This window comes from Aquila chrysaetos, chromosome 6, assembly GCF_900496995.4.
Source record: "Aquila chrysaetos chrysaetos chromosome 6, bAquChr1.4, whole genome shotgun sequence".
NCBI classification, from domain to species: domain Eukaryota; kingdom Metazoa; phylum Chordata; class Aves; order Accipitriformes; family Accipitridae; genus Aquila; species Aquila chrysaetos.
This window is the reverse complement of record NC_044009.1, coordinates 16,053,978-16,078,631: the sequence shown is the minus strand read 5'-3', so window position 1 is coordinate 16,078,631 and position 24,654 is coordinate 16,053,978. Positions and strand designations below refer to the sequence as shown.

The following is a 24,654-nucleotide window of genomic DNA, read 5'->3' as shown; positions in this document are numbered from 1 at the left end:
CAAAGGAATAAATCAATGCCAGCCATCTGGAAGCAGTTCCTTACCCGGCTTCCTTTTGGGGAAGAGTGCAAGAACAAAGCCCTCAATCCCTTTTCACGTTCTCTGCAGCTCTCCTCATGCTGCTACGTTTCGGTACCCAAATAAAGTCACCCAGCCATCCCCAGAGCTGTGAGGGTTGTCCAGCCACCTCCCGCTGAAATCCATCCTCGCGGCACTGCAAGGCCACCAAGTTGGTTTGGGTTTTTTTGTTTTTTTTTAATGGGGTTATAGATGAGTAACTGAGGGCAGTTTGGCCCTGAGCTGCATTTTGCAGTGTTGTGGCTTACCGTGATTCTTGTGGGGCGTAATAACAAACTTTTTCTGTAATTTTTGTATGAGCTACTGCAGGGGCAAATCCTCGCCTTAGGCCTCAGCCCCACCGAGGGCTTGTTTATTCTAGGAAATAACTTTGTGTGATACTATGGGCTGTAGTATTATTCTTAAATTTCTAGGTCTGTACCAACCCCTCAAAGCCCACCAGGAAACTTGTAAGCAGGCAGTGCTGATCCCAGACTGCTGCCTGGGCATGATTTTATTAAGAAATTCTTGCTAGTCATACATGACATCAAGCTGATATAATGATAAAACGATAGTTTGACTAACCCCTTTTGGAGTTGCCCAAGATTAGGAATGCAATTATTGTCACCACCCACCCCTAAGGGTTTAACACTGCCCTTGTTGATGCAAGCTGTGAAAAGAGGTTTTTGTTTTCTTCCTAAATCTTAAGAAGGTGGCAGGAGAGAAGGGGATGAAATTCCCAACGGCCGTGTAGTGGGACCCAAAGTAAAAGCTACTTTCCTGACAAACCTTTTTGACTGTATATGAGCTTCAGGTAAAAATCCGTGCATTGTTCATGTGATCATCCGGAAAATGTGCACCTTCAGGGCCGGGTGGTGGAAGCACAGCCAGCCTGGGGAGCAGTGAACAAATCTCTTCCCCTCTCCCAGCACAGTTCTCCGTCTGCAAAATGGGGGTGGTGGTTTTGACCTCTTAGGCAGTATTTTGAGACTGGTGGGAAATTCTAGATACCGCAGCACACACTTGAAATCCAAGCTAACACATGAAATCCATATTCCTCATTTTAAGTACATACGCATATTTTAGTTTGAATTAGCAGTTTCAGTGTTTTGCAGCAGCTGCATGTGAAGACGGAGGGCAGGTTGTTACTTTGCTCTTTTCCTCCAGCCATTCTATTTTCCCTCTAGCGTAACTTTTCCACGTGCAGGGCAAAGCACTGCGACTGCACATTTATAGCATGAAACCACAGCCCTCCTCTTTGCTGTCTCTTTTCGTCCTTTACCGGCCTCCTTCCCTGTTTAGAAAGTTGTTGAAACTGGCTATAGTGCTTCTGTAAAACAGAAAATAACTCGACAGACATTGGGGTGTAGATATTTGATAAAAATAACAATGTTTCAGGTCAGTAACCAGACTGCCTTTGCCAACTTTCAGCCAGAGGTGAATTTTTGCCACCAGGTTTAAGCTGATTTATACGGGTAACACCAAGAGGTAATTAATGCCGACAGCCCCCCCCGCCCCATCCCGCTGGCAGCCGATCCTCGCCTGGGCACTGGCACTGGCACTGGCTGCCTCCCCCAGTGCAAGAGCACGAGGGGCTTGCCAGCAGAACAGGGAGGTGGGCGATGCTCTGCCAGCTAAGGTATCTGCATAGGAGGTACCTTCACACCGACGTTGGAAGGCTGGAAGCCGGATCGCGTGGGAATGTATGTAAGTGCTTGTGAGTTCGTGGGGATGTCAGCATTTGCTGTCCTGAGAAAGTATTTGTAGTAGTTTTACTATTTAAAAAAGAAGTGCAAGGTCATCTCATGTAGATTGTGACTTGGGGCTAAAAAATTAAACTTATTTAATTGATAGCCTTATAGCATGCATAGGAATATTCAACATATCGGTGGTTTTTCCTGGAAAGCATAGGAAATGTTTTTAAAGCTGTTCGTGTAATTATCAATTCTAAAACACATTGGAGATGATCGGAAAACTTATTCCCAGAATAAAATACAGAGATTAAAAAATTTTGTGTTGAAGGGGAAAAATATGAACTAGACTTCCTCCACGTCAGCGGTTCCTTTGCATCACTCTGGCCCATCTCGCTCCACTTGGATACCCCCGGATGTACCACTTCCACATCCCTCATCGCTGCCAGGTAAGGTCCCACAGAGAAAGCCAGCGTATTTGGTTCCCAACCAGCTGGGTAAGGTTTTTATTACACCACATACTTTTTAAACACATATTTTACACTCCAAGAGGAAATTCAAGCCTCAGACTTTGCTATGACTAAATTTGAGGAGCTGAGAGGGTGAGTCAAACCAGATCTCTCTTTAATCCCCCCTGCAGATGAACAAGCTCCCCTTTGCCTTCCCTCACGGCGATTTTGCAAGCCTGGACGCAGGCCTGGAGGCGCAGGCAGCCTGACTGACGGTTCCTGAGGCTGTCGCGCGTACACGCGTGTGGACGTTTCTACTCGTCTCCAAGGCCCAGAGTTTCTTCTGGGAGTGCAGGGAATGATGTGGTCCTTGAAATTAGCGTCTGCCTGTGGAGGTGGGCAAATAAAAGGCCAAATACGTGTGCAGAGATGCTGAGACATGCACGTGGTAGGTACCTCTGCTTCAGTGGCCTTATTACAACTCCCTGTTTGCTCGACATGTGCCTTCACTGGAGTCGACAGGACTTTTGCAGCTGAGTTAAAGGGATCAAGGTTTCATCTGCAGCGATAAAGTTAAAAAATGCAAAAAAAGCCTTTCCAGGCTTAGGACCCTGTGTTTCTGAGTCTGTACCCATAGCTGCTTTCATAACCCGTCCATGGTTTTGGTCCGTTTTCTTGAGCGCTGGCTGCTGCTGTGTGTGTTTCTACTCGCAGGTTTGATTTAATGGCAGAAACTGAAATAATAAACCTGCTCTTACCACACTAAATCCAAACCAAACACGTGCTCAAGCACTTGCTCCCTATCTTTGTAACTGGGAAGGATTTATTCCGTTAATAAATGTTAGTTTGTTTCTATCAAGGCTCTTTCTTCAGACCAAGTCGGGATGCCCTTTGTCGTGCCCTTGCTCAGTGAGCTACTTCAACGTCGGTACATGGCTTTTTTTTTTTTTTTTTTAACGCTCTGAAAAGCAAGCAGCCCAGGTGCATCTGCCTCTTTTGTGTTGGGTTACAACACTATTACGGGGTCTTCTCTAACCCTGGTCCCCCGCCACCCTTCCACGGTGCCCTCTAACCTCTTCCCTTTCTCCCCGCGCACCTCCTTCTCCAGCCTCGCACCGCGTAAACGGAGGCATTTCCCCGACAATAACGGGACTCCATCTGCGGGAGGATGGGTCCGAAATGAGCGCCTTCGCCTCTGCCTCCGTAGCAAGGTCCGCGATCCCCTCCCGAAGCAGGCGTTCCCCTTCCCGGGCGGGCGGGCGGGAAGCGTTCCCTTCTTCCTTTTTCCAGCCGAAGCGAAGCCGCCGCTCCTTCTCCTCCGCGGGCCCGCGCCCCGCCGGGGGCTCTCCTTTGTTCGGGGCCGAACTCCGGGGCGGAGCGGGGCCCCGCCGGCCGGGGAGGGGAGGAGCGGGGCGGGCCCAGCGGAGCGCAGCGCCCCGTCCCGTCCCGTCCCGTCCCGCCCGCCGGCGGGAGGCGCGGAGGGGCCGGTCGGCGGGCGGGCTCCCCCCCTCCCCCGCCGCAGCGCGGCCGCCGCCGCCGCCGGAGGAGCCGCCCCCCGCCCCGAGGTCTCGCCGCTCGGCCCCTCCGCTCGGCGCGGCGCGGCGGGGGCACGCCGTCGGGGCGGGCGGCGGCATGTGGCGGGGGCTGCCGGTGCTGGCCCTGGCCGGGCTGCTGGTGCTGGGGCGGGCGCCGGCGGGGCGGGCGGCGGCCTGCGAGCCGGTGCGCATCCCGCTGTGCAAGCCGCTGCCCTGGAACATGACCAAGATGCCGAACCACCTGCACCACAGCACGCAGGCCAACGCCGTGCTGGCCATGGAGCAGTTCGAGGGGCTGCTGGGCACCAACTGCAGCCCCGACCTCCTCTTCTTCCTCTGCGCCATGTACGCGCCCATCTGCACCATCGACTTCCAGCACGAGCCCATCAAGCCCTGCAAGTCGGTCTGCGAGCGCGCCCGCGCCGGCTGCGAGCCCGTCCTCATCCGCTACCGCCACGCCTGGCCCGAGAGCCTGGCCTGCGACGAGCTGCCGCTCTACGACCGCGGCGTCTGCATCTCCCCCGAGGCCATCGTCACCGCCGAGGGCGCCGGTGAGTGCGCGGGGACCGGCGACGGGGGCCGGGGCCGGGGCCGGCGCCGGCGCCGGCGCCGGGGCCGCTCCGCGCCCGCCCGCCCGGCCGGACAATGGGCGCCGGCCAGCGGGGAGGGGAGCCCGCCGCGCTGGAGCCCTGCCTCGTCTCCGCTCTTTCGGACTTTCCTCTAAGTCTCTTTCGGCCCCCGCCGCTCTCTTTTCTTCTTTTCCCTCCGCTTTTAGCAGCCGCGTCGCTGCTGGAAAAGTTTTGCCGTTGGGGAAGCGGGCGCGTGACAAATGACAGCCCCGCCGTCGCGCCGGGGGATGCTTTAGGAGCGTGGGAGCGACGACCCTCGTTTCACGTAAGCGGGAAACGTTTCGACACCCCGCTTCGGTGCTTCATCGGCAGCGGTTGCCTGTTGGGAAGGCAGGGCCACCCAGGAGAGAGGTGGTCCCGCTCGTCCCTAGGCTGCCAGGTCCCGCGGCACCTCTCTTTGCTCATCCCCAGCCGCTCGCTCTCCCTGAAGCGGTCCGCTCCCCTCCCGCCCGGGGCCGTCGTCCCCACCCGGGGCACAGCCAGCAGATTTTGGGGAAGGAGCTGTGCCCAGAGGAGCCCTGGGCAGGAGCCGGGGGGGGGCCACGGTCTCCCCAGCCGCCTCCTGTGCCAGTGCTGGCACGCGTGCAGCTGAAGGGGAGAAAACAGCCTCGTCTCCGTGGTTGGCACCGAAGGCACGGTTACGGCACAGGTCCCCGGGCCGCTCAGGCGAGGAGCGCAGCAGAGGCGCAGCCTTCCGCTGCGTTTCGTTCCCGGCGTCCCCGAGCGAGCTGAAGGCCGCCTCCAGTGCTGAGGCAGCTCCAGCACAGCTCTGAGGGTCTCTGACCCCCACCACGGTCTCCGAGGGGTTGTTGGAACCCCCTCAGCTTTCTTGCTGCATCCCGTTTCACTGGCTGTGCTCGCTGTGGTCCCACAGGGTGGCTGGCCCCGGGTGTCCGGCTGCCGTCCGGGCGTACCGGGGAGGCCGGAGTGTCTCCGTGCAGTCGGGTGGAGACTGCCGACCGCTTAGGCCACCGCGATGCTGCGAACCTGCTGTTGCTCGGGGACCCTGCTCTGTTAGGGGTGTGCTGCCATCATAGCTGCCTTTGGGCTGGAGGAGTTAGCAGGGCACCGCTCACAACGCGGTGAGCCGAGCACCGCAGAAATATTAAATTGAAGGAGCTATTGAACAGGAAATTAAAGCAAGCCAGGGGGTGGTTATCACAAGTGAGCTTTGACCTTTACGAAATGACCACGGTTCCTGTCTTCATTGAGGAAACTATTTGCTGCTGGTGGAACCAGGCAACGTTTCCTTGCTGCAAAGTTGCAGTGTTGGTGGGTCTGCCAGACCTCTCCATCACAGGAGTGGGAGAGCGGAGCTGGGGCAGGGGAGCAGCTAAGAGGAGTCGGAGGCTGAGGCAGAGCAGCACCCACGTGCCTTGCGGGCTCGTTGTGCTGCTGTCCGGCTCCTTCGGTGCCTGCAGCTGCAACGCCGGGTTGTGGCATCTCACTGGTGGGCAGCGGCTCCAACCTCTCCATTCTCCCTAGCAGTGGCCTGTGAATGAAAGGGTTTGGGTTTTTTTTTGAGTTCTGTGCTCAGCACAGTATTTGCCTGAGCTTCTGTCCCATTACCAAGTCCTTTATGTATCCCTCTGCCAGCAATGCCAAACACTGTAATTCCTGTTTTCCTCTCCTAACGAAATTTCACGCTTCGGTTTCCTGACTGTGCTCCCCAGTTCAGCCTTCCCAGGTAAGCTGCTCTTTCCCCTCCTCCCCATTTATTTGTAGGCCAGACTAACCCCACTCCTTCTCTGACTCCATCGAGTTACCCTCTCCGCCTCTTGAAATCTCAGCTCGGTGACCATACCCTGATAGCACCAGTCGTTACTACTATTTCTCTCTAACCCTTCTAATTACTCTCCTCTCACCTTTTCGTCCTTTCTCCCCCCCCGGCAGTTGTCCCCAGCCCCTGAACCCAACCATCTATTTTTGCCTGCAGCTCCCTCCCTGCTGCTGCTGCTGCTCCCTGGGTCTGCAGACCTGCTGGGATGGTTTGGGGAAGTACGGATTTGAACACCAAGCGCCTTTCTTGGCAGCATTGAGGTGCTTTCAAAACTGCCTTAAAAATGGCTCCAAACTGAGCAAGGCTTGGCAGGTCTGCAGTGATTTGAAAGCAATCGCATTCAAATCTGGAGGGAGGAAGTTTGGCTAGAATTGCCCCCGAGTTACCTATTTCTGAGGACCTCAGCAGTACAATAACCTCTTTGAGGGATTCCAGGGCCAGATCCATGAAAACTTTCTTTCAGTGAATGAGAACCTGATGACATTCTCATTTCTGGGCTGAAAATTTTGAACCAATGCATTATGCATCAGACTGAAAGAATCCTTCTTGAGGGAATAAAACTGCTCCTTTAGAAAGCAGAGTGAAGGATTCCTGTTCTAGGAAGAGGTAAGGTGAACACTTCCAAATTCAATTCCCCAAATAAAGGATTGCAGCCAAGTAGAAGTCACAAATAACCAACCAACTGCCTAACGGGGACCATGCAGAATACCTGCTACTATTTTATCTCCTAAGCACTCCCACCCCTCATGCTGTCTGTAAACTACATCTAAGAGGGCAGGTAGAAATATAAATCCATTTTTTCATGGGCTTCTGTCATGGAAGAGGATTATTTTAGTCTTCAGAAGTGAAATTCTGACTTTTCTTTCATTTTTTGCTGCCTGCAAAGTAACAGGATTCTACTGTTTCCTTTCCTTTTGAGGTCTCTGAGTTATTACTGGTGAGGGTTAATGCATCTGTCTAGTCCCTTCCAAAAAGCAGCAGCCCGAAGGATGACATGGTCAAATGTTTGTCCTTATCAGAACGGGAACAGGGTTCGGAAAGCCCGATTTCCATTCCTTTTCCAATATTAGACCACGCGTCTTACTTATGAGCACACGGTTCAGCTGGGTGCAAGGGCTCTTCTGACCCTCAGGACACACTTTCTTCGGGTGGAGTCACCTGCAAGAGCCTGCAGCGGGTTAACACTGCTGGGTCAGTTATCATCTGCTCTTCTGCAGCCAGGAAGAGCATGTACAGATGCTCGCAAAAATTCCCTGTCACCATTAAAGTAACTGGTCTTGACTCTCATTTCAGTGATGCTAAGTTGAAGATTGTTTGAAGTTCACTTGACTTTTTTCTTTGGCTGATGTTGCAGTAAAAGATGAGAAATTCCTCTCCGATCAGTTGTATTCCCCATGCCTAGTAGACTGTGGCTGTTGCAAAACGTGGAAGAACTGCGGTTAGTAAAATCTGTGGCAAATCCCAGTAAGAAGTTCACTTTCAGTTATTGAGGCACCCATCATGAATCCTCCACAAACATCTTCTAGGACCTCTTTCCACGTGCAGCCCGGGTGGCAAGGAAGATCTAGAGGCTTCCTCTTTGCAGGAACAAGGGAGGTATTTGTGTCTTTCTTCTGATGTTATTAGGGCTGCTGACGTGCTGAAGGGATGAAATAGCGGCTGCTGTGTTTGTGATGGAGAAGACTGGTAAGAACAGTACAAGTGCCTTGTTTAGGGCTCAGTTAGAGGAAAAAGCTCTGCAGACCTTCTGGGCTTGTGCTGGTCTCCAAAACCTGAGTATGAGCTGCTGTACCACACTGCTGCTCTGGAGGTCTCAGGTTCCTCAAGTTACAGAGACCACCTTCAAACAGGCATCCTGTGGGGAACACATCTTCCTTGATTTTTCATTATCTCTGGGAAACACCTGCATTCCTTTACACCCAGGCAGCAGAGGGATGCTCTGGGCATGGTGGGGGTGTTCTGGGGGCAGGTGCAACACTGAATATTTTGGCTTCATGTGGAGGATCTGACAAGTCACAATCCAGGATGGTGGATGAAGAAGCCTCTTGACGATATGTTAATGTCCCAGACGTGAGGTTAGTGCATGCAAATGTCTGATGTATAGCTTTTATCTTGCATCCTTGTCCTTTGCATTTTGGGGATGAAAGTGGTTATGCTTGCAGACATCAATATAAGCTGTCTTGCATATGCGGGAGGTCCCATTCACGCGCTTCATATATTTCGGTCTTCTTGTGCTGGGTACATGTGCTGACTGCCTCATGTCTATCTGGTTATCTGCTTCCTTCATTCAGGCTCCTGTCAAATCTTTAGTCTGTGAGGCAGCAAGAAGAGCAGATAGATGAAAACTGTCTTGAATCTAAAATTTCAATAGCAAGACCTGTCTTTAATTTTACATGTAATAAATGACCAGCCTGATCACAGTCATCGCTGGTGTTGGGATGCTGACTCAGAAAAGCATTTCGGCATGTGTGCTTGGCTGCTACTGTCTAGCAGACTGTTTATGTTTCAAGTGACATGTTTATTCCTGTTTTGAAGAGGGAACTGGCAATAAAACCAGAGCAATATGATGGGTACCATGCGTATCGGAGGACAGATCCATCGGTTGGATTTCCGTCTCACTGTATCTTATTTAGATAGAAAAATAGCTTGAAGGCATGTTGGGTTGTTAATGAGACATTGGGGGAAAAAGGAAGCGTCATCACAAGGTATCAACATGTGTAATTAATGTCCGAACCATTTGGGGTGATTATCATAAGACAGCTGAGAACAACTCTGAATCTCTGAAAAAAAGTACTCTGTCTTAAACATTAAAGACAATTAAAGATTATTCAAGCGATGGAGATGCATTTTCTAAAATCTTACATGAACCCATGATTTCTCCATGTAGGCCAAGTCCTCCGTACCTGCCTGTCTGCCTGGATGAATTCGTAGTAAACCAGTATGTGAATCTGGCATTGTATGCTTAAAAGAAAAGTGAAGGAGCTATTCCCATGCTTGTTTTTCATGTGTTACTTCATTTCCAAAAGAGTGGTTTCCAAACTCCAGATCAAATTCACTCTGACTGAGACTTTGCATAGCTCTACTTACAGTAGCCGAAATGCACAGTGGTGTTAGGAGAGTGTTTCAGCCTGTACTGAGGATTAGCAGTCGTGCCCAGGTTGTCATTTTAAAGTTGAGATTTGTTTTAGGTGTTTGCTCAAAACTTGGAAGCAGACTTACTTCTCCGTTAAAGAACAAAATCATTACAAGCTTCAAGCCTTAAAGAAGACAGAAAAAGTTAATAAGAGTATTTAAACCTTATTAATGATGATACCGTTGATGGTGTTGTACTATCACTTTGCTTTGTCTGCCTTTGTAGGCTGAGTCCCCTAGAACGGCTTTTACGGTCTAAGCATCAAGTCAAGACCTAGGCCGTTATATGTCATCAAAACCCAGCAGGATTCATTATGTGGAATAATTCATTATGTGGAGCGGCCATGTTGTCATGTTGCAGGCTGCTCTGTGACTTGGAGTCAAGTCATCTGTATCAAATTTTAACGAGGATCAGTTTTCCTATTACTTTGCTTCACTGTGCATGTTTTTGCAATCAGATTAGCAAAGATCCTCTCTGTATTAAGACCTGAAGTAGACTTAGAAGTCTGAATTCATGCATATTTGAAGGTTTCTTAATCAGTGGGGTTCATAGATGTCTCCATCTGAAGGAAGTGCCCAAGCAGCAACTGCTCGCTGTGGTTTTGTTCTTTGGAGCAGCGTGCCTGGAGTGACTTCAGTAATAGCTGGGCCGTGTTCTTTAATTGCAGTGACAATCAGGATCGTGTTACTTCTGGCTCTTTCTCTGCTTTTTTTTATTTTTTATGTAAGCTATGATATGAGTAAGATGTTTGCTCAAAACTAGGTTTTACCGACTTGTTTCCTGTTCCCAAACCTCTCTTCCAAATCTGTGATCCAGGCATTGTTATTTTGTGCACTTACTGCGCAAGCAGCTTTTATTCTGCTCTCCTTGTTAGTGGTTTGGGTTTTTTTTTATATAGCATCCCTCTGAAAAGCGATTAATTAAAACGGCTTATTGGAAAAATCAGTTTGGATTTTTTTCCCCTGTTCTTAAACAGAATTTAGTAAGAAGCCTTTGAATTGGAGCTCTGGATAGTATTTCCTCTTTGGCAATCCTGCTAATCATAGCTGACAGATATTTCTTTCAAAAAGATTGTTTTGCATAGACAAAACTTGGCAGAGAGGTCACCTCAGAAGAGAAGTGGAACAATAGGAAGTCAGTTGTTTATTTTTAAAAACAGCTTTTTTTTTTTCTCTCTCCTGTCTGCATTATGGCTGGAGGTCTAAGCAGTGTGCATCTCCTGATGGAGAGAGGTCTCTGCCAGTCAGACTGCTGGGGTCAGGATTTCGTGGTTGCTGACGCCCACCTAAGATCTTGCGAGGGACTGGTGTCAGGGCTGGCCCAGACCCTTTTTCCCATCGCTTCCCTGGTAGATGAGAAAGGACCGAGGGGTATGAGCTTGACCAGTGGAAGGATCAGGTTGATGCAGAGCCTTTCCCCGAGATGTTTTGTGCAGTGGCGGAGGTCTCCGGTCCCTCCGCGAGCCCACGCTCCTCTCCATCAGTAGAAACTGCTCATCCCTACTTAAGCATGAGCGCACCAGGAAAGATAAGCATCAAGGCAAGGTCAATATTTGCCTGGCCCAAGCCCTCGCAGGTAGGGAAATGAATCATGAAGTGATGTATCGGTACCTGTTTACCCCTCCTTTGCTCATTGACAGGCACTGAGCTCTGACCACAATTGCAGAGCACAACGCGCTGCACACTGCAGCCTTCACACAGGCACAGAAGTGGGAGCCGTTTCCATTAATAGCTGCCCTGCACACACCCGAATTACTCTTGTTGCGCACCCAGCTGCTTCATCAGATAACCCGCAACCGCTGGTTTGGGGTAGGACGAGTGACCTGGTGAATGAATGCAGAATTAGGAAACGGGTTGAGGTTGTGGTGCGTTGTAATTTGCTAAAAATAAAATAAGCTGTGTACTTAGCAGTGGAAAGGAACATCTGGTGGAAAGCAGTTTAGTTGCATGTTTGTTTGCAGGACCAGGTCTATATTGGGCATTCTGAGTGTTTAGCAGCCCGCCCCTTGCATCAGTGTGAGTTTGAAGGAGAGTTCCTCAGCTGATACGCGTGAGCATCGTACTCCCGAGTGGGGTCAGGGAAGGCTGGGAACCCCTGACCAGGCTCTGATTTATTTTTAGTTGTAATTCCAGAGTGAATTGGACTTGGTTCACTCAAACACCATGAAGCCATGACTGCTTGGATCAGCCTTTGGTTTAGGAAGGGAGAGTGCGCTTCAGGGCTTCTTTTTCCTTTTTCCTTTTCTCTTTCCTTTCCTTCTTTTTCCTTCCCTGTTGCCTCAAGATGGTAAGTATTTAACCCAATACTTCCCTTGCCTCCTCCACTGATGAAAAGTTTTTCCGCCCCCAGTAACAGTTTTGTTGGTGTAGGGCACGTGCTTCGGAGGTGTGAACGAACCATCCCTTTGTTCATAACCAAAGTACCTATTTTGGTAGGAATTCTGGCTTGCTGGGCCACATGAAGCACCAGAAAGAGTTGCCTCGGCCATGTGCAAAGCCTGGAAGGCAACCTGAGAAGTTGGCCAAGGCGACCGAACGAGAGGGGCAGTGAATCTGGAGAGCTTTCCCTGCAGGGCTCTTGAATGCCCAGAGAGTGGTGAAACATCTCAGGCCAGTCTTAGACACATGGAGAGGTAGAGCCACCTCTCTGTGGTTGGTGGCTGGGAAGTTTTGCAGACTTTTGTCTGCAGCGGGAGCAGATGGGAGGATTATCGGACTATAGACCCGAGCGCTGTCTATGCTTTTATCACATCAGAAGGAATTGCAGATGTAAAGCTACCACGTGGCTAAATGAACAAGACAACAGAGGATTGGCGCAGGAGAGGAAGAACGAGAAGAAACGTGGTCATCCTTTTACTTACCATTTGCAAGAGGAAAACCATTTTAATTCCTCTTTCATCATGTCCTGGAATACAAGAAAGCACTTGATACAACATAAAATGCATTTAGATTTGATGAAGGCCTCTTTTTTTTACCTTGCGCTATTGGTAGAGGTCACCATCACTAATTACCACCTGATAATAACAGCTTTTTTAAAATTTGAGAATAGCTCAGGTGAATGATCGAAATAAAACATGTAAGTAAGAATTAGTGTGTATAATTTGACTTGTTACAAGGCAGCATGGAGAAGCCTTACAGCTGCTGTGGAAGTACCTGATAACCAAAGACCAAGCTGGCTCCATGAAAACGCTGGGGTTTGTTCTATAAACTAAGATCCTGCGGTAGTTTGGAACTTTCTTTGGAAGAAAAAGGATATGATTTTTTATTAGCAACAGGATATTGGTTATAAAAGAGCATCTCTTCAGTCCTTCTATGCTATTTTCTATACCCTTTGCTCTTTATGTTGGTAAGAATAATTATTCCTGAAGTCTCAATTTTTTGAAGCTAACTATTATGTTAGTGAGGCAATTAGTTGTTTTTCAGATTTACTCTTGCCCTGACTGTCGTTTAGCCATATCCCCCATATATTTATGTAAAGAAAGTTTCACGTTGCTATGAGTAGTATAAATATGCATTAAGGTGGTTTGTTTGTTGGGTTTTTTTTAAGAAGGATGGCCAAATTAGAAGATTAACTAAGTAATATTAGATTTCTTGTAAACAGGTATTTTAAATATGTATTTACAGAATTTGTAATTAAATAATGGCCCCAGTCCTTAAAATTTATTCCACACATCTAAACCCCTTACCTATACTGAGTATCATCAGTGTCCTGGGCTGTCTTACAGCCAAATCCTTACAGCTCAAGCTGCAAGAGAGGACCTTTTGTTACATGGTCATGTCTTCATTTGTTCTATATTATAAAAGCAGTGGCATTGCATCCATGATAATGTAAGGGTATAAGAAAGGTGGTGTTTGTATGATACCAGCTTTCAGAGTTGGAAGTACTGGCGTAAATGTAAAGGGCTTTTTCTTTGAAAGCTCATTTGTTTATCCATTTTATGTGTCATTCTAATAAAGTATACTGCCTTGCTCTCAGATCTTGTTTCTCTTGCATTTATTTTTTCCTTAACTTGTACAACGTTATATGCATTAACTTACTTGTTTTTCCATGATTAAGTATATGTATAAATCCATTAAATTGTGTGATTTAATAAGCAACAGGTTTGAAATGATGCATTTTACTAATGTGGGACACATTCCACTTAGGAATGTGTCTAAAGCAGTTCTTTGGGCATAGTGCCTTTTTTTCCTTCTGTTCCTTATCTGTCCTTCAAACTAATCAGTGTGTTTTTAAACTGAGCAGAAGGGGAAGGTCTGAAATATTTGTTTTGGCATTTGCTTCAACGATATGATTGTGGTTGGTTGGTTTGATTTCCTCAGTAACCAAAAAAACAAACCAAAAGTAATTTCTCCTTCATCATCTAATTAAATGCAAACAGTACGTGTACTTTTTGTAGATGCTCTAAGTTCATGCCGTAAATTTCCATCCCCATCCTAAACCTGCCAGTCTGTGCAGCAGTAGAAATGGGATATTTAATCTGCTTCAGATTTAACGTGATGTGCCAGATTTGGGTGAAGTTCAGATAAGAAATTGTGTCAACTTTAACAAGCTGGCCTGTAGAATATTCCAATCTGTTTATTAATAAAGCTATTAAGTTTTAAAATACTAAATATTAGAGAAAGAGCAAACATTGTAATGTGGGTGTATTGAAACAATCCAATATTAAAAATACTAACATTTCTTTATGTATTTTATGAATCCATGCCAGATTTCCCTATGGATTCTAATAACGGCAACTGTAGAGGCGCTGGCATCGGTAAGCACACTTTTATAAAACTGTGTAATAAGCTATAGTCTTTCAAATCCTTTTAATATTTGTATAAGTAAGAGGGGTACTAAGTGATGTGTAAATACTGTGTCTTGTCCAGGAATCTTGTAGATCGTGCTTTTGTGTCCGTGGACAGGTGGGATTTGGGCCTGGTCAGCCTGTGGACCTCTCAGCATAGAACTCAATTAACTCTAGGCAGCCTTTTAGCGCTCGTCTCTTCTGCTCTTGTCAGGGCAAAATTTCCATCAAGTCAAGAGGGTTGTGCTGACTTCATTGAAAGTTTTGTCTTGAACAGTGAGAATGATCATTAAATGGATTTTCATTGGGCAAAACCAACAATGATAATGGTTTGTTCTGACTTTAAAGTCTGCAAATTAAGTTTGGCATTCATTGTATATAATGGCAGAACTCCCATTAACCTGAGGAGGTTGATGCTGAGACCTTCTGAGACTGGTTTTATTCCAGCAGGTCCCCTGTTGCTGTTTATTTTTGTTTTGTTTTTGCTGGAACTGACTAAAACCCCCTGAGTGTTACCACTAGTCATAGGCAATGGAGAGAAGCAAAGCCCAGGCTGATAGCTAATAGATTATAGAAATGTGAATTTGTTGCTCAAACAAGCCAATGACTGTAGGTTTCCTTGAATTTTATTACAATTCCTTCAGAAGTTTTCCTCTTAGGCCTTTGTCAAGAAGATGACACATGGAAACCTAGCATTGGCCATTGTGTCTTTCCTTCTCCAGAGGTGTTGATGAGCTATAGTGTGCACTGATGCTCAGTTTGTTAATACAAACACCTAAGTATGTTATGGAACATAAATTTAGATATCTGCATAAAAGTGGATAACTTCAGCATTAATCTCTGTGACCAAATTGTAAAAAGGTATTAATAATGCCCAGTTTATAATACAGTTTTAAAATGTGATCAGTAGGTCCCAATGTGAAAGTAGCTATGTAGGTGCAAAATATTATTTAAATCGCAATGTACATCCTTTAGAAAGCCAGCTACAATTAGAAAAACCTGATAAAAGTAAGCCCTTTAACAAGCTTCACTTTAAATTGCCTTGAGCACAGGACTGCGTCTGAAAGACTTCCTAAAGATTTTTTATTACTAATGTCAGTATCTTCTTAGTTTTAAGCCATTTTCAATTGTGTGGCTCTGTGAAAGTGTGGATTTCGTGCTCTACGGTTACTGTACAAAGAGCATACAAGTTTCACTTTGAGTATGAAAGTAAAGCTGGATACCTTCAATGTCACCTTATATCAAAAATATTAAATATATCTTTACCACTGCCTGTCCTTAGGGAAGTAGACAGCATGTAATACCAGTAAGTGACCCTGCAGTGGAACAGAGTAAGACTCAGTTATACTGTCGCTGTCATGATGCTTTTTGAGTAGTAAAAGCAAAACCAGACCTAAAAAAATCCAATCCAAAAAAACAGGGTGAAGATGCACAGAATAATTGCTGATGAAAAGGCAGGGTAATACTTTTATCACTGCCTTTTGCTGTACAAACACAATTTCTGGTACAATGCACTATACCTGTTTCAACTGTCAAACACAGTTTAACCACCTAAAAGGCTGTGTTTCATAATTGCTTTATTTATACGTTCACTAAAGTAAATTTGTAATTTTGACATTGTAAATAGAAATTTTTTTTTGTGAGTAGCAATCTGATGTGTTTTAAAAAATCCTGGACTCAGCGCTGTGGTTTCTGGAGCATATTGCATGTGTTGCTATGTACAGTTGCAGTGAGCAGAACTCATGGGTTACCCCTGTTCGAGACACCTTTTATTCCCAGTAGTGTCCACTGGCAAAAACTTCCCTCTGAGTCTGCACGGGTTTTTTTGCGGGGAAGCTTTTTTCCCTCTCTTGGCAGTAAACTACATTGTTGCCTGCTTCATCAGATGCTTTTCAAGTCACTTTGAAATTTTTCCAGAGGTTTTATTTATCCTTAATTTATCAGGGAAGCATTTGCCAGGTTTGAGTGTATGTCCCGATCCATATTACAGCCAGGTTTTAGACGGTGCAGGAACATATATTTAAGATGTCACGTTTCTTTGTAGCCATCCATGGGCAAAACACTTTTCCCCTGTAGTCCGTTTGTTTTGGCATTTACAGGGAGAAGTTTTCAAAGGTATAGATTTTGAGCTTTTGTGAGTCCTATATTGATTTGTATTAAAAAAAGAATGTTTAATGGCAAAGTTAGCTGAGCTCTCAGTCAAAACTGGTGTGAGCCACTGCTGCCTGTCTCGGTGCTTGGAATATAACGTTGTTGTCATCCCAGAGCTCTTCTGGTAATTCTGGCAGCTTGGGAGGAGACAGACTGTCATGTAAGATGGGACTTCCCCTCAGCACCAAGAGATGCAGTATGTTTTTATAACCACCTTTTGCGGGTGTTCCCACTCCCTGGGGAAAGCTCAGCTTTGCCAGGAGCACGCATCAATCAAATATGTGTTCTGTAATAACTCAGGTTGTGCTTCCTTTGAGAGTCACTGTGACAGGAATCGGGAGAGAGGAATTGGTTCTAGCTCTACGACTGACTTTATAACTGACCTTGGCAAGTGACTCTGTTTGTTAGTTTCTGTATCTCTAAATAGTAATTAGGAATAATGCAGCGTTTTGTAAAGTTCTTTGAAATGTAAATTTGAAAAGCACTAGGGTGACTAGGAGGTATCCTTCATTAAGAACATGGGCAGGTCTATAATTTGTTTCTGGAACAAGACTAATAAAATATATTCCTCAAATTAATAAAATAAAATATTCCAATACCATCTTAAAATTGAGGGAAATGTGAGGCTATGTATTCTTGTCTTGTAATTTAGACTATTTTATTTTACTTGTGCCACAGAGCAAAGTACTGTACAGCAGGAGAGCATTGAAGCGTACGACTTGGTGGACTTGAACGCTGAGATGCCTGCGCGAGTGTGGGTCATAGGAGCATATCTTTTACGGCCTGTTTCGAGGCAGCTTATAAAATGGGCCGTAGTTTGGCCTAAAATATGCATGAGCTCCCACAGGCAGAAGGGAAGCCAAAAATCACTTCCCTTCTCTGCCTTTATTATTTTAACACAGTCTCATACAAAAGCTTAAGTCTGTAGGACTCTATATATAGATTCCTGAGGATGCGTTTGAAATTCAAGGAAACAATATACTCTTCTTTTAAAATGTTCTCCTCTTTCCTGTATTTTTTTTTGTATTTTCAACTACAAAAATAATTTCAATAGAAAATAAGTAACGATTTAGAAAGTTCATAACCATATGATTCCATCTTTCTTTTTTAATATGCAGAAATCTTATATAGCAAATAAAGTTCTTTTTCAGGCTCTTTGTGTTGGATTTAACTAAATCACTAGCTTATATGCATTGGTATTTTAGAATGATGGTGTATAGAAATAGGCTGCATTAAGTGTACTTCCACTTAAATGCTAAGTCAAATGTCAAAATAGATGACCATGTGTATGTAATGCTGGGACCTGCTGTTTGAAACGACTTCACCAAACTCCACTTAGACACTAGCTTGAAATAAGTAAATATTTGCATTAGAACAACCAGCCATGAATTATTGGTGGTGTTAGTGAACGCATGGCTCTGGAGCTTCAGCATTAGCGCTCCCCAGGCACTAACGAAAATGTTTTTACCTCCGTTATTGTTCCCAGCTGTCTGGAAGCTGCACCACTGGAAATGCTGCTCTGATAGCGTTCATGTGTATTGTCTTTTGAAGGCTATCCTTACCGCCAGAAGGGCTAATAATTTCCCTATTTTAATTAAACCTGAGGTTCTCTGGTCATAATAAAATTTACGCAAAAATTGAGGAAGAGTCCAGAGCAGGATCAAAGGTAACACCAAACACCTGCAGTGGTCAAATGAAGCCCTTCAGCCTCTTAAACCTCGTGCCAGACGCTGCTGAAGAGCGGCGTTGAGGTTTCATTTTGTCAGGACCGTCCCAGAAGCGTTCGGAGCAGGGACCCACGTGCCGCTTGGTCCCACCACCCTCCGACATGCTTCATCTGTTGACTGTACTTCCTAGACATCTTCAGGTGTAAAGGGGCCGTGCCACTGTAAGAAATCTTACAGTGCAGCTCCAAAGATGAACTGTACATTGATAATTGGCCACAAAAATCATATTCCTTATGGTGAATGCCTGCTAGCCAGAATATCCCAGTTTGCTAAACCAAGCTGAGCTATGTAGTCTCCAATCAAATGTTAAACCATGCCCTGTCATAGTATTTTCCTTCTGTGTCTATATCACGGTCTGTATGATCAAAGGTGCAGAAAGGAGGGCATTCAGTAAGTGTAGTAGAGAAGAGAGAACGGCATTGTAAGGGTCTAGAATTGCAGCACCTGCGAGCACAGAAGAGACCAAGGTTGAACCTTGAATTGGCTTAAAATGGAAGATTATGTCACTTCAGATTCCAAGTCCTTGTGTCCTTGTTGTTGTGGGGTTAGTTGGTTGTAGTGGTTTGGTTGTGTTTTTTAAATTTCAGCTTGTCAAGTTTTCTCCTAGAAACCTTCGAGGTCTCAGGGACAGTTCCACAGCATCTTCCAGCAGAACAGACCAGAAATGCCCTGTGGTTTTTAATATTTCACTTGCCTGTAATAAACAAGTCAATTCAGTGAAATTTTTGTTAGGTGTCAGCTTGGGGTTTCGGAGAGATTGTCACTGAACATATGCTCTTTTCTTTCTGAACAAAACTTTCTCTTTTTATAGAGCGCTGCAAATGCAAGCCTATAAAAGCTACCCAGAAGACCTATCTACGCAACAATTACAACTACGGTAAGAACAGCTGCATGGCCAGCTCCCAACATTTTTAAGGCTACAGTGACGGAAAAATGTTCATTAAAAAAGCCTATGGTCCCAATTACTGATGGTTAATCCAGTGGTGCTTATTAGGGAAGGAAGATGTGGCCTGAAACATTTCCAAATTAGAAGGACGGAGGAGATTAGCTTAATATGTTAGCAAAAGAGTGTCTGTTGATGTGGAGTGTTATTTCAATGTCAGCGCAGGCATTTGGGGTTTGTGCACTTTTTTAGTGTGAAAAGTGATGTGACAAAAATGATGTGGGCTGCTATGCTTGAACTGCCTCTTTGATTTCCAGCTCTGTTATGTTCTGCTTTTGTAGGAAGGGGTGTTTTTACTAACTTTCATGCCTACAAACTCACCATGGAATCTAACAAGCCTACTAGGTTCTTTCTTTCTCGAGTATCGAAGCCAGCAATGAGCATCTTGCCAGCTGTGTTGTGCTGTCAGTAACACCTGTAAAAGTGCGCAATATCCATATTATGTCTTCTCTTGTCCAGATTGTCCTGGTCTTCAGGCATATCACAGGTCCAGGCTGCTACTTTTCTTCATACTGTTTGTTTTAAGCAAATTAGGGTGATGAAGCCAGTGAATACATATCGCAGGAACTCAACTATTGGGCCCATCCTTCTTCCCATTAATCATGAGAATAGCCTTCGGCTCAGTGAACTTAAAGACCTCATTTAAGTGGTAGTGATTGTGTAATATTAATTAAGATTATGCATTTATAAAACTGTTGTCAGATCAGCTTCTTTCAAAAATAGATCCTATTAAAAGCTAAAAAATTATAATTGTATTCAGTCAAACATCATTGTTATTTTTTAGGTGACTAGTCGGGTTGTTTTTTTTTGGTGGATTTGTTTGGAAAATAATTACAGAGTGTCTATTCTCCAGAGGGTACCTGCACATGGTAAAGAGTTGCTGAGCATGCTACTGCCCATCTTTTCGAGCTTTTGAAATTAAAGACATTTCAAAATACATTTGAAATAACTCCAAAGTAAAACAAGATTTTGTTTTGAAATCTTAAAAGGTTTTAGGAAAATGGATCACTTGTGCATTTAATATACACGATTTACCCTAAGTTATTAATTGTTGGCAGCTGTATTTAATGCGGCTGCAATACATGCTGGTTGATGGACTTTATAGGCAATGCATTGTGAAGAGAGGAGATGTGTAAGTCCATGGTTTTCTTCCTTCCATACTACCTTTTTCACATAGGTTAGAAGAAATTGGGAATCGGGGAAATCTGCTATGAAAGATGTGGTATTCTCTAGAGCATGACCTCTGGACTGGCTTTTCATTTGCTTGTGGTATCAGTTCACTGGTCACCATGAGAGAAACGAAAAGCGTTGCCTTTGAAAGGCAACTTTTTCTCCCATGCAACTTAAGGCAAAAAGAAAGGGTGAGGGAGGAAACAATTAGATGGGTCACGAGGTTAAGATCAGGAGTGTTGAGAGTTCATAAAGAGCAGAGCAGATTGCTGCTGGGTCACTGGAGAGAGAATAAAAAAAGTAAGGGCCTGTCATCTGGCAGAAGTAGTGGTAGGAGAAGTTTTAATGCACATTCACGTTTCGTGAAAGGTTGAGAGTGACAAATTAAGTTTGGTCATATGTACTGCAAGTAGTCAAAGAGGGAGCAGTTACAGCTCGAAGGAGAAGGAGAGCATACAAGAAATGAATTAAATATATTTAAAGTGGAAAGGGCGAAGGAGGGATGCTAAAGTTAAAGCCCAACTTAAACAGGACATAAATCCAACTGGTACATAACTCTTGCTGGTGACCACACTATTATGAGATCTACTGAGCTACTTGGACCCTCTTGGTGGAGGATGAAGTAATGAAGTGGAGAGGTGGGGGCAGGGGCATTGCTGGAGTTCAGCTAAGCTTTTGATAATGGATGGTGCAAAAGACTAATCCCAGAGGTCACCAGGAACGGCTTGGGGGTGACCCGCGTTATCTGCTGCTGCTAACTATGCTCTTTGTGACTTCGTCCCAGTCATTCGGGCTAAAGTGAAGGAGGTGAAGACTAAATGTCACGACGTCACTGTGGTAGTGGAAGTAAAGGAGATCCTAAAATCCTCCCTGGTGAACATCCCAAAGGACACTGTAAACCTTCACACGAACTCCGGCTGCCTGTGCCCATCGCTCAGCGCCAACGAAGAATACATCATTATGGGCTACGAAGACGAGGAACGGTCCAGGTGACTCTTCCTGCATTGTCCTTGGAGCATATTTGTTGTTGTTTGTTCCCTTGCCTGTAAAGCTGAACTTCAGAGCCACCAGGAAAGGAAAACTTGGTGTGACTCTCTGTACACCTCCTTAATGGTATTTGGAGGGGGGACAAGACTCTCTGTAGGCACAGAGATCTTAGTCTTGCATGCATTGGTTTGTAGAGCTTGTGCATGCCTGTCGGTGGAGTAACTGGTTGTCTCTGTTGTGTAGGTTGCTCTTGGTGGAAGGCTCCATAGCTGAGAAATGGAAGGATCGTCTCGGTAAAAAAGTAAAGGTAAGAAGATACCTCACCAAAAGTCAAATGCTGCAGATACCATGAAACATCTACCTAATCTTTTCAAAATAAGGGAAGAAAATACATATGCTGACCCCAGTTATTTAACATCAAGTATCAAAAATTAACTTGGTGTGTTATTTGCTGTATTACTTAGAAATGCATGCTTTATAAACTAAAGGGATACATCGAATTGCCCCAAAGTACACCAGTGTAGCAGCAATCAAACCCTCCATCTCAAAAAAGCAAACAGTAGGAGTATTTTAAGTCTGTAGGCAAACTGCGCATTCTACAGCACGCACCTACTTATTGGGACTGTGATACTAATTAAAAAAAAAAAAAAAAGAGGGCTTTACAGATGTTTTCCAGACTAAGTCAGAATTATACTTTTCAGATTTAATATGCTTTAAATACAGTTCTCTTACCAAATTGTGTGGATTAGCAACTATTTTAAATTTACCTTCCTGGCTTAGGTGAAGGAGGTACATGATAAGGAAGTCACATCATAGCAAATTGGAAGCAATGAGCTCAAATGCAAGCAAGATATGAAAATATATTCTAATGTTTTCTAATTTAAATGTATTCTAGTGCCTTCCAAGTTCTTTTTATGTTTTGATGCGCCACAAAGTATCAGTGATTTGAACGTTGTTAGGAATATCACAGAATATTCTTATTTTGACACAATTTCTCAGCCATTGGCTTGACATAATGGTTGTGCCTGTGCAAACTAGTCTCCTTTTCCACTCAACGCTTTCTTCAACAGCCTTAGTGATAACTGGCAGGAAAATACTGTTCTGATTGCAAATGCAAGTTTTTCTGTGCATATTTGTCACATGCACAGAGATTACACGAGTGAAAAGATACGGGGATCTTATTCCAGGTTGTTGTTTGATTTGGCAGAACCTTATGAAATCCAGTGCCGCAGAGTAAATACCACGTTACCACCATGGGCTAGCTTCTGCTGTGTTCCAGTTCTTGGATGGCAGTGTCATTTGTTGGGGTTTTTTGGGGGAACTGATTTATTTTCTCATTTATTTCCTTGCGGCCCAAGACCTTCTGCCTCTGCCCTCGCGCCCAGCCTGGGCCTGCTGAGGACCATGCCACATCGCTACCTCCTTCTCATCGTAATCTCCTCTTCCAAAAGTGTCATCAGTTGTAGCAACTGTATTTATTACATCTTTTTGTGCTGCAGTTGCTATTACCTGGAAAAGTAAAAATAAATAATAAGAATTTAAAAAAAAATTAATAAAAATCACTTACTATTTTTCATCCTGCTTCTACCAAAGGCTGCATGAATAGCTTGATTTAAATTCTGTTGTTTAGAAGGTGAGACTCATGCTGAAGCCATTATGCCTTGTATGAGCCCCTTCATTCACAGCGGCTACAAGAAAGCCAGGAAATGGTTTCTCTATTTAAAGTGACTTTTACAATAACCCGCCATTCCACCGTTCGAACCCGACACAGGCTAATGCGGTGGAAACAGTGACGGCTTTTTTTTTTTTTTTTTTGCCGCTGCTGTTTGTAAACACATACGGTTGTTTCACATATGACATGTCTTCTTCTGTAATCTCCTTTGTAATTCCTTTGCCTTTCAATACGCAGCGCTGGGATCAGAAACTCCGCCACCTCGGGAAGGGGAAGGGAGAGCCCGCACACAGCGACTCGGCTCCGAAACCCGGCAAACCCAGCAGTGCCCGACCAGCACGTAGTTAGATGTGGGACACCGTACATTGACATGCAGTGGACTATCCGCCAAGACTTCATTGTTGGAGCAGCAAAGGAGAAATTGCACTATTGCACGTTATATTCTATTGTTTACTACAAAATAATGTTTTAGCTTATATTAGTTTTTATTCTCCCTCTTGTTTTCTGCATTTTCTTTTCAGATGTGTGCAAGCTCTGGAAATACGTATTTTATTTTTTTTCTGTTACTAAGAACTGTAGAAAACTGCCCTTATGAGATGGGGAAAAATAAGGACCTGTTGAATTTACCATTTTATCTCCTCAGTCTTCTTAGGGAGGAAATTCTGATGCAAGCAGGAATGAGATCTGGCAAAGACTGTTGCTTGAAGTCATGACTCAGACTGGCTTCCCCCTTTCACTCTTTCCTGGTCGCTGTTTGCTCAAACTTACTGTGTTGAGGGGGAGGAAGTTATCTGGTTTTAAGTGCATAGTTTTTTATTCTGAAATATAATTCTGAAATATATAAAGAAATGATGTTAAGAGAACTGTTTTAATCAGTACACCTTTCTTAAGTTTTCTTATAAATAAACCACTTGTGTAAGCCAAAGTCTAACTTAAAATATTTCCTGCAACAAACACAGTGTGCTTGTGCAGAGGAGACCTGGGTTTTCCAGTGCTCTGGACCTTGCAGGAAAGGTAGTATAGTTCTCTTACCACAGGACGTAATTTATAATATACTTCTCTTATAATGGCAGGTTTTTTTTCCCCCTTTTCTTTCTTTTCTCTGCTGAGTTGTAGCAGTAGACTGACTTACCAGGCCTGCTTCTCAGTACAGGTCTGCACTTTATCCTTTTGATTTTGTGGTGTTATTCTTAAATCTGTGCCTACATAAACAAGCGTTCAATGCTCAGTAAAATATGTCCAATAAAAGAATTGTAGTTACCAACACAGACCTTATCTGACTTTTGAACCAATGTCATGTTTTTTTATATTACTGTTGAAAATACAAAAAGCAAAAAAAAAAACCCTCATTTTTGTGCTTTTGTAGAATTTTTTGCAGGTAGCGCCCACGTGTTTGAATTATCTTCTGTTTTCCTATTCTCCCATGCTCAAAAGAAATTTGAATTGGCTAAATAAAAGAACAGTCCTCTTTGCTGTAGTCTGCAGAGGGGAGCCCACTCTACTTGAGATGCAAATGGCTGCTGCGTTCTCAGCTGTCGGTATGTCTTAAGTGCATTAGGGCTGCCTTTCATTAAGAAAACAGTGTTGAATTGTTAGGTAGTTTGAAAATACGATGAGAATAAGTAAACACAGAAATATTGGGGAATATTTTTAATAATGCTCTTTAAGATTTCAGTTAATCACCAGAGGTTTCAGGGCAAGTTTTCCATTGGGCTGGATATGAAGCAAGTTGAAACATAAAACTGCTTCCTGCAACACTCAACACATGCAATTTAGAATTAGCATTTATGGTGCAAAGATGGGTTTTTTTTAGCTTCCTCAAGTTGTGCTGAGATTTGCCTTGTGTTTCCCCTCACTGTCACCCTGGTCCTGCACTCAGAGCAGGTCAGTCTCTCCTAACAGATAGTGTTTTATGCAAATCATAGTGTTTGTAAAGGTCCTGCT

The 24,654-nt window shown here is 44.7% G+C and overlaps 1 protein-coding gene across 2 annotated transcripts; it reads left to right on the top strand.

The window, feature by feature from the left end:
- Positions 1 to 3,364: 3,364 nt before the first annotated feature.
- On the top strand, positions 3,365 to 23,974 carry FRZB (frizzled related protein). Of its 2 annotated transcripts, XM_030018696.2 has the most exons (6): positions 3,365 to 4,283; positions 13,983 to 14,030; positions 18,750 to 18,815; positions 20,836 to 21,040; positions 21,282 to 21,345; positions 22,948 to 23,974. In XM_030018696.2, exons 1-6 carry the CDS (start codon positions 3,377 to 3,379, stop codon positions 23,056 to 23,058), a joined length of 1,401 nt encoding a protein of 466 aa, XP_029874556.1. In that variant the 5' UTR covers positions 3,365 to 3,376; the 3' UTR covers positions 23,059 to 23,974. The 2 variants fall into 2 exon arrangements, with proteins under 2 accessions (XP_029874556.1, XP_029874557.1); XM_030018697.2 differs by lacking the exon at positions 13,983 to 14,030.
- The last annotated feature ends 680 nt before the right edge of the window (positions 23,975 to 24,654 follow it).

Coding starts and splice junctions, on each gene's coding strand:
- FRZB (XM_030018696.2), top strand. CDS start 3,377: ATGAGCGCCTTCGCCTCTGCCTCCGTAGCAAGGTCCGCGATCCCCTCC. Junction 4,284..13,982: donor CGTCACCGCCGAGGGCGCCG/GTGAGTGCGCGG, acceptor AATCCATGCCAG/ATTTCCCTATGGATTCTAAT. Junction 14,031..18,749: donor CTGTAGAGGCGCTGGCATCG/GTAAGCACACTT, acceptor CTCTTTTTATAG/AGCGCTGCAAATGCAAGCCT.